This window comes from Aquarana catesbeiana, linkage group LG13 (genome assembly GCF_042186555.1).
Source record: "Aquarana catesbeiana isolate 2022-GZ linkage group LG13, ASM4218655v1, whole genome shotgun sequence".
In the NCBI taxonomy this organism is placed as follows: Eukaryota; Metazoa; Chordata; class Amphibia; order Anura; family Ranidae; genus Aquarana; species Aquarana catesbeiana.
Window position 1 is genome coordinate 66,316,681 of NC_133336.1, and position 12,576 is coordinate 66,329,256.

The 12,576-nt window shown below is 41.4% G+C and overlaps 1 protein-coding gene across 5 annotated transcripts in view; it reads right to left on the minus strand.

Annotated features, from left to right (window-relative positions):
- LRRC9 (leucine rich repeat containing 9) overlaps positions 1 to 12,576 on the minus strand; it is a 244,501-nt gene that overhangs the window by 175,883 nt on the left and 56,042 nt on the right. For 4 of the 5 annotated variants that reach the window (XR_012237138.1, XM_073610131.1, XM_073610129.1 and 1 more), the window contains exons 2-3: positions 6,382 to 6,472; positions 441 to 659 (exon numbers count right to left, since the gene is read on the minus strand). Coding sequence is in view for 4 of the 5 variants with exons in the window: in XM_073610131.1 (XP_073466232.1) it covers positions 441 to 659; positions 6,382 to 6,435 (273 nt within the window). In the remaining variant the exon portion in view is untranslated. Of the gene's footprint in view, positions 1 to 440; positions 660 to 6,381; positions 6,473 to 6,702; positions 6,809 to 12,576 lie in introns of all 5 variants that reach the window. The other variant, XM_073610130.1, reaches the window with a different exon arrangement.

The window sequence follows — 12,576 nt, forward strand, 5'->3', positions numbered from 1 at the left end:
GCAAAGGGCCGCATCCAGCGGTCTAAACTGCCCATTACTACTAAATCAGCTTCTATCCTAGCTATTAGAGGTAGAAGTCACATTCAGAGCTGCATGCACTGTATATAAACATTGAATCTGTATTCAGTTGTTACCTGGACTTTAGCCTAAACAATTTTAGACATTATTCCAAGAGCTTATTAAAACCCTACCTAACATACTGCTGGTAAGGGTCTTAGGCTGGGGGAGCTCGCAGGAGCTTGCAGCCCTGAATTGAGCTTTAAGCGACTAGCATCAGGTTTTGTTGGGTTAGGTACAGAAACATTGTTTGTGGGGGTGTATGGTATTTTAGAGCTGGTAATTTGCAGAATGGCTACCCTTTCATTGCAAAGAAGATATGTTCTTGCATATATTTATTGATTTGAATAACCTTTAATGAGTTCTGTTCTTTTTTCACTTACTGTCAAATGACACTCTACAATCCAAAGTTTCTGAAGCAGTGGACACGATTCTAGACCAGCGATGTTTTCTATGTTTTGTCCAACTAATGTCAGATTTGTAAGATTTGGAAAGTAAGAGAGTCCCACCATTTTCGGATAACCAGAAAAGAACATTTCAAGTGTTTTATTTGCTGGTCCTTCTTGTGCAATCTTCTCATAGTTGACACCATTGCATGCACACTGTAAGCAAAGATACAAACCATGCTCATAACATAACAATATGAATGCAAAACATATATATGGTTTCACTGCTTTTCTTGAATACAGTCTAACCCAGCCTTTCTCAACCTTGCAATAGTTTTCAGGTCCCAGGGAACCCCTGGTAACTTTCGTCTATCAGGGGTCATTGGAAAAATGTATCCTACATTGGTGTTGGTAAGTGGCAAGAATGCCTCCCTTACAGTAGTGGCCAGAATGACTCCTTTGCAGTCATGCCGCTGGCTCTATCAAGAGGTGATGGACCTGGAACTATGGAGGCACCATCAATTGTGAGGTCAGTTAGCCACAGCTCAAGAAACCCCTAGCCACCCCTGGAGGAACCCTAGTTGAAAATGGCTGGTCTAAACATACATCAGCAATATCAGCTAAAGATCCACACAATCCATGTGTTCAACTACTGGAACCACTCTTGTTAGGCTTATAGTTTCTGCAGCTGCTGCTCTCCTCTATATTCAGACAGGCTAATCGGAATAGAATTTCCAAAATTGTTTTATTTCAGCTGCTTGGCTTTCTAATGTTTGTTTAGCATTTATATTAGCACTTATTCCAATGGATAATTAGTACTAGTCCAGCCTGCTAATTGATCCTACTTCAACAGGTTTATTTAGGCAGACCATACATTATACTTTTTTTTTTCCGTTCAACACACATTTGATATGAATGGGGGAAATCACTCCTGCAGTGCTATTGTGTTCTGCTGGTGAAGGGCCTTCCCCGCCGGCAGAATACAACGATTAGTGTTGCCAACTATAGCCAGTGGCACTGATCATTTTGGAAAAACCTTACAGCCTGGTTGTACGCAATTGGATCGATAGATGAACTTTTGTAAAACCAGCTAGCCTATACATGAATAGAAATTCAGCTGGTCCCTGCTGAACTGCTGGAATTTCAATTCATGTATCTTTTAGTTTTGTTTTTTTCCCAGTGGCTAATAAGTTTTATTGCAACAGCTTTCTTAGTGCTTTGTCATTAATTATTCTATTAGACAATTAGTCTTTTTAAAACATTTTGGTTTCTTAGTTTCCTTTAGCATCTTTTCCATTAATTTACCAGTCTTATTATAGGAGTTTGGTTCCTTGCATTTGTATTTATTCCCACAGGGGTCATTTAGTCATATTTCAGCAGTGTGGACTCTAATGCCTGGTACACACGATGAGATTATCAGACAAATGATCGCCTGTTTTTTTTTTTTGTTGCATGCTAATCTCATACTGAAAACGAATAGGTTACTAAAGTTATGAAAATTCTCGTACGACAGAATAAAAATTTGGAAGTTATGTAAATTTGCATTGTCCCATTGGACAATTTTGCGTGAATTGTCATGATCATCTCTCGAAAGCTGTGTACTAACGATCAAATTATCATAGGATCCCTTCAAAAGCGGTATTTTGCGTTCGCTTTTCTGATCGCGTGTACGGGCTTTTAGGCAGCCCATAGAGGATTTTTTTTCCATTCAACCAGGGGGAATCCTCTCTGCTGAGCCCTTGTATTCTGTCAGCAGTGAGACTTCCCTGCCGTCAGAATACAGTGATGAGCGTTGCTGACTATAGCTGGTTGCACTGATCGAGTGGAAATTTTCAAACAAGGCGGTAGTACAGAAGTCGATTGGTATAATGACTTCTATACAGCCTATATATATATATATATATATATATATATATATATATATATTGAAAATTGGTTGTTCCTTGCTGAAACGACCAAATTTCGATGCATGTATGTCTGGATTTTATTTTTATTTTTTTTTCAGTTCTCATTTTAGTAGTTGTATGGTTTTATTCATTTTATTTCAGCAGCTTTGTCTCTATTTTAGGAGTCAATTAGAATTATTTCAGCAGTCTGAAATAATAATAGTGGTCTCTTAATGTGTTTTAGTCCTTATTTGTACTTGTTCTAGTAGCCAGTTATTTCTATTTCAGCAGCTTGATTCTTCAGTACTTTTTTGCTCATTTTTTTGTGATGCAATCTAATATATGTTTACATTATACATCTATTGTCTTTGCTAGATGTTTTTACTATGTATATTGCTTGTATCTTTTAACATTCTGAAGTTCATTTTACAAATCTGTTGCTATTACAGTGTGTGATGTTTTAGATTTTGTGGTATACGGTATACCAATATGCATAGCTTGACATAACTGTTCATTGTTATGACTAGGTTTTTTTTCCTTGTAGCCCAGATAAAGGGAGAGTGGTATTGCTCCCAAAACGCAATGGCTGTTTTTATTTAACTTATTTTTTTTTTAGCAACAAATAAAATTATCTTGGACTCATTTATTCGATTTTGGTCTGGTGCTCCTTTCAGTATTTTCATGGTGTAAGTCACTGTTTGATGTCCATCAAGGGAAGCCTTCCTGCGTGGGAGCTGCCTTGCCAGAGCTATTGAGCTTGTTTGAAGTTTTCCTTCCTCTGACTACACTTGCAAGTCTTATGCCCTGTACACACGATCGCACATTCCGACAACAAAATCCATCAGATTTTTTCAGATTAGAAGCATAATTATCTTTCACCTTGTCTTTAGGAAATCAGAGGGATATTCAAAATATGTTAATTTATGGAAAAATATAGATTTTTCATTCTTCTTTAAATGTTTTATATGCTTAAACATTAAGTTCACTTATATTCAGAAATTAGTCCATGCATTCGTTTTAAAAGCACTTTGTGGTTTGTTAAAATATGCAGATGCCCTGCCCGTAGGCGATTTCTGTCCACCATTGTGGCGTTGGCTATGCAAATCCACTTGGTGTAATGGTAACCTGGACAGTTAGTATCAGGGAGGACCTAAACCAGACTGCTCAATGAATGGAGAGCCGTTATTAGTCCTCCTTTAGAGAAAGCCAGAAGGGTTGCCTCCTGATATGGACGGAGAAACACTGGGTCTGGCCCAAAGGGCCGGGTCCCTGGCCTATATGTGTGGCTCCTGTCCTTGTCAGTCTTTCAGGAAGGAATGCCTGCCCCTTTTCGGTGTTATTGAGGGGAACTGGCTAGTACTTCCCGAATGTAATTAGGTAGGAGCAATGGTGGAGTCCTAGAGCTAAGGGGTTCTCCCCATAAGCTCTTAGTGTTCTGATGCCTTCCTGGTTGGGACAGGGCTGCACCGGTCTGGCAGAGAAAGAGAGCCGGGATTGGAGAAAAGCCTGTGGTGCATGTGCCCCTGGAGTCGCAGTCGAGGGGTGCCATAATTCTCACTGTGAGGAGAGACACTTTGAGTTTTGTTGGCACCTTGGTCACTGCACCATACACACTTTTTTCATACCTGCCTCTTGGGACGGGCATTTTGGCTAGGACCAGGTGAATTTTTTATTTCTGGCCGAAGGGCTGGTCATTGTTCCGCACAATGGTCACTTTCACTTACCTCCACTTCCTTCTTCCCCACTTCTTTTATTTATTACCCTCTGTTTGTCACTTTTTTTTTTTTTTTTTTGATGTGTACACTGTTTGTCACTGTGTGACTGGTAGGGTGTGGGTCCTCTGGCCTACCCTGAAAGTCTTGGGAGGGGGTGGACATTAGCTTTCTGGCTTGGTTCACCCTCCCTCATGGAGTCTCCCTTCGGGGGAGCCCCATCATATACTTGGGTGGATCTGTTTCGGCAGACCCTCCAGAGAACAGGGTCAGTCTACTTTCAGCCAGACGGGCCATAGTGTGTACCTCAGTCCCCGTCTGGAGCCTAACGCCCCAGGGAATCAGGGTAAGGTCCTTCCTCGGGAGGACCATAGAACACCCGTTGCACGTTTTGTGTTTCACTCTTTATGTGTGTGTGCACTTTTTTTGGCTCCGGGTGGAGTTTTTGGGTGTGTTTCACATGCCACTGGCTTTTCAAAAAATAAAAAATAATAATTTCTGTCCCCCATGCAGTCTGGCGGAAAGACTTTATTGTTTACATCCTTAATTCTGGTGTTAAGCCACTGCTGGGATAGGCAGAGAAAGAGAGTGCGCACTGCTCATGTGCGGAATTTGAAACAGAAAGCCCTCTTTCCTGCAATGGTAGGAGAATGAGCCAAAGGCTGCTGTGTCCTGCAATTAACCCAGGAAGTAAGGATGTAAGCAATAATAGTATTTTAGCCAGACTGCATGTGGACAGAAACAGCCTACCAGGTATGGCATCTGCATCTAACTATATTTTAACAAACCACACAGTGCATTTACAACTACTGGGGCCCTTGTCTGCATGAGCAGGTTCTGTAAAAAATGAACTAGCCCTTAAAGCAAACCTGTAGTGATGTGCACGTAAAGTGATACTAAAGTCTCAGTTTTTTTTTCCTAAAATAAAAAAAAGAATTTGAATCTGAATCGATACAGGACTCAGGTAAGTATTTAGGGAGGGCCGTGGGGGTAACAGCTAGTGCATTAAGGTGAAACATTTTTTGGCTTTAGTGCCACCTTAATGTTTCAATAGGATCCTAGATTATGCACCTAGAGATACCTGCAGCAGACTTCAGTTTTCTTAGAGTGCCCAGTGCTCTTGTTGAGCAGCTCTTATTGAGCTCCTGAAAATCTGGGGGACAGCTGTAACTGAATCTACAGCATGTTTATAAGAAGAATAGTTTCTGGAATGTTAACAATAAATATAAGGAAAGTCAGATCTTTAACTTGGGATAGGCATTGGCTATAAGGACTGGGTTTGTTAGATTCAAGTGGTTCACAAGATGAGCGTAAGGGAGCAGGGAATGGCAGTAACTCTGGATGTGTGCCCACCTTATGGATCAATCCAGCTACAGTGGAATTCTATTGTCTGTCCCTTTACACCTGCCCCCTGTTGGTTGTGGCAGATCAAGGGTGCCAGGAGACAGCACATCACCTGGCACCTAGCAACTTACTTATAACTGGTGCAACCCGGAAATTAAACCAAAGTATTGCAAAGTCTTAAAAGGAGTGTTGATGTGGTTCACCCCAGTATTGGGAATGTCAAAGTAAAAGAACATGCAGGAAAGTGATGGGAGTAACTATGATTTTAGCTAAACGTCTTATCATATAATTAGTGGTGCTCATGGCTGGATGACACAATTCACGTTGTCCCTACTATTAGCAAAACCACAGCCAAGGGTTCTGATCTGGATAAGTCTCTAAAACCTAAAGTGGTTCTAAAAGCCAAAGTTTTTTTTACCTTAATGCATCCTCTGCATTAAGGTTAAAAAAAACCTTCTGAGTGCATTTTCTCCCTCTGCTGTCAATCACAGCCAGTGAGTAGGGAATGGGGGCGGGACCGGAACCATTGCACAGAGCAGGTCAGTATTATATTTTTGTTATTTTAAAGAAGAAAAAAAAACCATGGATTTACAAATCACTTTAGGCCTGCAAATCTACAATCTCCATGCCAATGACTGAACTCCTTTCTGCTCCTCAGTCTGCCAGTGAACATAGCACAATAAGGCCAAGTGTAAGCTCTCACACTTATGTTAGCCCACCTACATACTTCTTTCAACCACCAACCCATCAATTTAAAGCACAGACTGATCTACAGCAAGTCTGAAAATTGACCAGTTAGTTATTAGGAATAGACAGGCAAACTAAAGTGTACTTTTATATACACATATCTCCTTGGAGTTCCTCGATGCCCATTATGAACGTTTAGTTGCTACATTCAAGAGTACATCATTTTTTTATGGTACTTCCAGATTTGTGGATGCTGTAAAATCCTCTTTTAAAGCATCAAAAATGTAAAATTAAAATGCAGATTCTTACCAGTTCTTTCAATATTTCTTCTGAATTCTGATTATCAACGGAGACCATTTTCATAGAATCAATGTCTGGTGATCATAGTATGCGTGTGTCCCTGTATAAAAGGGGGAACAGAAAATGCACACCAGGAATTGTTAGAATCAGAATGTAAGGGTGCTAAAGCGAATATACAATTTTCAGGTGAATATTCCTAAAAGACCAGTATTATTCAAGAATGCAAGTAATAAGGGGAAACATGGAAGTTGCTTCTGATGACCCCATGGCTTAAATATTTTGAATTTCTCCTTTGTAAACTCAATTGCTAAAGTCACATGCAAGCTTTACCTTGTTAATACAATTTCAAAAGTAATTTTCAATTTTCTTCAATCTGGAGCTTTCATCAGTTTCCTATGATCCTGTCATGAAGGTTCTTGTTTAAAGGTTAGTTCACCTTTAATGAAAAAAAAATGATATGCAGTGCAGCTTTGCCTGTACATTAAAATGCTGTCCTCCAATTTTAAATATTATCATTCCTTTTGAAGCTGAGTTTACTGCGGGCCGCCCCTCTCCATCTTTCTGTTGGATGCACAACCCCAGGATCTCATGAACGTGCACCCTGCTACGAGAACTCAACACGCACACGCAGTCCACTTTCTCTGAACATGGCGTTCATCCGCTACTGCGGAGAGAGTGGACTGCATTTGCATGGTTAGGGAAGTCGAGTTCTCATAGGCGACTGCTTGTTTGTGAGGTGCTGGAGCTGTTCTTCCAATGGTCAGTCTGTTCTATCATCTAGGCGGCTCAGGGACAGACGGGGAGTCCATGGAGGACACAATATTATTGTCCAGTCTAAGTTATTGCATATGAAAGTTTTTTTACATTTTCACTAAAGTGAAAATTTAGTCAGAAAATTAAGTGCTGCTAAATCACTTCAGGCTGGCCCCTTTTGCAGGTATAGCTATGTAAAACATTAGAAATAAGTGCAAATACAGTTTAAAATCTAGTAATACACTGTCTCACCCTGCTCTGCAAATGCTCAGTTGCTCTCTATTTTTTGGCACTTTGTCAAAAATGTGGAGGCCAATCTGCTGACAGCCTAAAGATTTACTGCTGCTCAGGGGCTCTGGGCTTCAGCAAAATGGCAGCCTCCAGCAAGGAGAAACAGGAACAATGCTGGAGGCAATTTACAGCTCACACTAATTTTTGGTAGCATATTTATTAATGTGGAATGTATGTTCCTTGCTAAAGAAGTTATTTGCTATGAAGTTGTTATGGGTAAAGTTCTACTTTAAAGGTGAAACCCTTTAAGGCACTTACTGTTATGGGGTGACAATACCCCTGTCTCCTAACTGTGTTCCTGCATTTGTCACCCTGTCACACAGGTTTCTGATGGAGACCACAAATCACTACATTAAACAGCCACAGGCCACTGGTCACCGTCAGGAAACCTGCCCTGAAAAATTCCTTGCAGACATTACAGGAGTGTAAGTATTCGACAAATGAGGAAAAGTCTGAGTTCAAATATGCAGGGCTATATATTATAACAAGGTATATACAGTAGACATCAGAGGATACCGATTACAACAGCTTTGGTATATTAGTTAGTGCAGGTTATTATAATAATTAATAGGTGAAAAGGTATTTTATTTTTAAATAGTAGCGACTGTTTAAGATACACAGTGCTCTAGGAAACTAGATGTCATTCGGTTAGCATTTAAGGTTTCAGAAACAAATATTAACAGTTATGGTTTCTGGTTATCAGCTATAAGTATTCCATATCATGTGCCCATTCTTTCCATTCTTTCTCCTTATGTTACTATGCTGATCCTGTAAGCAGCTTCAATTTCCTTCCTAAGGACAACAACAAGAAGTCCAGAGTATTTTTTGGGTTTCCCATCAAGCTGTCCAGCAGTTCTGCAGTATCAGTGTAGAGGATGTTGTAAGGATGTACAGCATCCTGTACACTCCAATAGTCTGCCTGTGACTATATAGACAGACAACCCTCTCAGCCTGACGCTAGCTGGAGACTTACAGCAGTTTTTGTAGAGAGTTTGCACATGTCTGTAGGCAGGGAGTGTCAATGGATGTCACTTAGCCCTTTCTCCCCACCTACAGCTTGGAGGATGCTTCTGTCTGTCTCCATTGGGTTAAAGAGCTCTTGATATCCAATCATCTTTTTAAGATTCCACCCACAGGCCTTGGGGCTAGGGGAGAGAGAGGGCAGACAGAGTAGTCACATGACAATAAAATAAAAGGGCATTTATTGATATTTTTAATTTTCAACTAAATGGCAAGCTTAGCTAATGGGTAAGCATTGCCAGTATGTTTTTGATATGGCTTAGGGCCCTTTCACATGGCCCAGATCCAGTTTTTTCTCAGCAGAGGTTCTGTCCGACAGAATGGACTTGGACACAGTCCGCTCTGTTCTATGGGCAATCGGATGTAAACAGACCAGCTGTCCTTTCCATTCCATCCAATTCGGCCACAAAAAAACGTTTGTTTTTGTCAGATCGGATCAGAGATAGCTGGGTGTAAATGGACACAAGTTTGTTGTGACTGCCCATAGAGGAGAATGGAGGGTCCGCCTAAAAAATTGATTTTTTCTATGTTTTTGTAAGGTGAACTTGGCTTTAACCCTAGATTCACACTTCTGCGTGTGGCTGTAGGTATCGCAGCAATTACCGCACCCACAACCTCCCGCAGTGAAGAAGCACTGCTCTGCAGAAACGCAAGGGGGTTCCATTCACTCTGAATGGCTTCCCCACTCATGTAATATTGCAGTGCGTGTGCAGGAACCATAGGGAAATTGCATGGTCAAAAAGACCATGCGATTTCTCTGTGGCCACGTTTTTGAAAATGCACATGCACCTTTTTTTTTTTTTTGTGTGGAAACACAGGCACGGTAGCCCATTGAAATGATTGGGCTGCTGTGCCCGAGCAAAATGCGGCCCGCAAACACGCAGAGATGTGAACCTAGTATTAATTCCTTTTTAATGGTTTTATACGTTTTTTTCTTATATAACAGGTGATTGTACAATCAAATGTGTTAACATACAATGTACCACACATAACCCGGAGATCTTTCATTCTTTGTTAGGACAGACATTCCTTCACATCTAGTTTACAATGGATAAAGGGCTCTGCCAGCACAATACAGACAGGGTTAATTATAATAAGCATAACTCCACAGCCTTCTTCTAAACATTACACAGAAGAGGAAAGCCAAGCAAGATCTGCTATGCGAATGGAAAAAAATTTAACAAAATAAATGTGTTATGCCCCGTACACACGATCGGACATTGATCGGACATTCCGACAACAAAATCCATGGATTTTTTTCCGACGGATGTTGGCTCAAACTTGTCTTGCATACACATGGTCACACAAAGTTGTCGGAAAATCCGATTGTTCTGAACGCGGTGACGTAAAACACGTATGTCGGGACTCTAAACGGGGTAGTAGCCAATAGCTTTCATCCCTTTATTTATTCTGAGCATGCGTGGCACTTTGTGCGTCGGATTTGTGTACACACGATCGGAAATTCCAACAACGGATTTTGTTGTCGGAAAATTTTATAGCCTGCTCTCAAACTTTGTGTGTCGGAAAATCCGATGGAAAATGTATGATGGAGCCTACACACGGTCGGAATTTCCGACAACAAGGTCCTATCACACATTTTCCGTCGGAAAATCCGACTGTGTGTACGGGGCAATATTCCAATTTGGATGCAACCTTTCACACATCTAACAGAATCCACTTGCTCAATAGGGGACTCCTCTGCTGGTCCCTGTTGAGCAGGTGGATGACAGGTCCGTATCCGCTGTGCTGTGCAGAACAGACACAGACATGTTTCATATTCCCATCGCACACGTTCCTGGTATAAGCTCTTAAAGGTCGGGTGCTGCAGCAACAACCAGCTGGATACTGGTTCAAGTCACACTGTAGATATTTGCCAGCACACCAAGGATCAGCACACGGTGGCGTCCAAACGGTTTAGTTTATTGCATGATCACAACACAAAAAGGTGCAACGTTTCGGAGTCACGCAGGACCCCTTCATCAGGCATGTCCGAAGGCTGACGAAGGGGTCCTGCGTGACTCCGAAACGTTGCACCTTTTTGTGTTGTGATCATGCAATAAACTAAACCGTTTGGACGCCACCGTGTGCTGATCCTTGGTGTGCTGACAGACACAGACACAGTCCCACTCTCCTCTATGGGGAAATCGGTTGGAACCAGACAGCTTGTGTGTTTCTATCCGATCCGCCGGACAGATGGAAAATAGGACCACCATCTATCTGTTTTTTGTGGGCAGGATCATATCAGATGGAGGTGGGTATGCGCTGACATCCGCCACTCCACAGAGGAGACTGGAGGGTCCAATTGGGTCCGCCTGAAAAACTGACAGGTGGACAGCCCTTGTGAAACAGCCCTTAACTTCTAAATGCAATCAGATAAATTCCCAAATACACACACATACACACACACACACTATTAATGCAAATTTTGGCTTTTTCCAGTAGTGTGCTATAAAAGCTGAAAAGCATAATACAGTACAACGTATACTACAGCACACATCTTTGTTTCCCCAGACTGCACAAAATGATTTGCAAGTGACAGTAATGGCGCAGTACAGACAGTTGGACACCAGGTGGCTACATGACTGCACTAAAAATAACTCCACAATGCTTCTCATCAGGCTCAGTGAACATCAGGTTGACTTAAGTAGAGCAGTCCTGGGAAGACTGACCACGAAACAACATGTCCTTGCAGATACTTGTAAATAAATAGTAAAATAAGCAATGTGAGCATTGGAAGTACAGATCTAGGTCTTCCCAAAGTCACAAGTATAACACAGAGGAAAGACACAAACTTAAATTTGCCCAATACCAAGGACATTCTGCTCACAAATTAATTTAACAATATTAAAGTGGTAATAAACTTTTTTTTTTTATTAAATGGGCCCCCAGGTGGTTTACGCCATAATGAGCTAGTATTGACTGTCCAGAACATTCTGTCAAACAAAGCCCTCCAGTACTGAGCTGTCACTTCTCCCTCTGGTCACATGTGCTTCTGTCTTCACCTGCTGTTCCTTCCGAGTTCTGTCTTTGAATAGCCAGGCCGCGATGATGTCACTCATGCACATGTGCACAGGATTCACATCATTACGGCACAGAGTGAGTGCCATAGATGTATGCTGAGCCTGCCTGTCTGCAATTTTTTTTAAAGTGAGTTGAATACTGCTTAACCACTTGCCGACCAGCTGCCGCATTTGTACTGCGGCAGAATGGCACGGCTGGACGAAACAACGTTATGTTACGTCGCCTCGCCCTGTGGCCATTAGGGGCGTGCGCCCGCTGCTCTCCCCTGGAGCCAATGCGAGTGCCCGCACACAGTTTCCGGTTCTCTGAGGGGAAAGGAGACAGATTGCCTGTTCATACAGATCTGTCATCTCCCCTACACAGCCCCCTCCCCCCTTCAGTTAGAACACACACTAGAGAACACAATTAACCTCTTGATCGCCCCCTAGTGTTAACCCCTTCCCTGACAGTGACATTTTTACAGTAATCGGTGCATTTTTATAGCACTGATCGCTGTATAAATGCCAATGGTTCCAAAAATGTGTCAAAAGTGTCCGATGTGTCCGCCATAATGTCGCAGTCCTGATACAAATCGCAGATCACCGTCATTACTTTAAAAAAATTAAAATAAAAATGCCATAAAACTATCCCCTATTTTGTAGACGCTATAACTTTCGCGTAAACCAATCAATATATGCTTACTGCAATTTTTTTTACCAAAAATATGCAGAAGAATACTAAACTGAAGAAAAAAATCGTTTTTTTATATATTTTTGGGGGATATTTATTATAGCAAAAAGTAAAAAATAATGCGTTTTTTGCAAAATCGTCGCTCTTTTTTTGTTTATAGAGCAAAAGATAAAAACCGCAGAGGTGATCAAATACCACCAAAAGAAATTGTTTTATTTATTTATTTGTGGGGAAAAAAGGACGTCAATTTTGTTTGGGTACAACGTCGCACAATTGTCAGTTAAAGCGACGCAGTGCCGAATTGCAAAAAGTGCTCTGGTCAGGAAGGGGGTAAAATCTTCTGGGGCTGAAGCAGTTACATAAAAAAAAAAAAAGATGCAGATGTAATCATTTTGGGGATGTGGGGATGTCATAAGCCATTGCTCCTACCAGCTTCCTATGATTATGTGG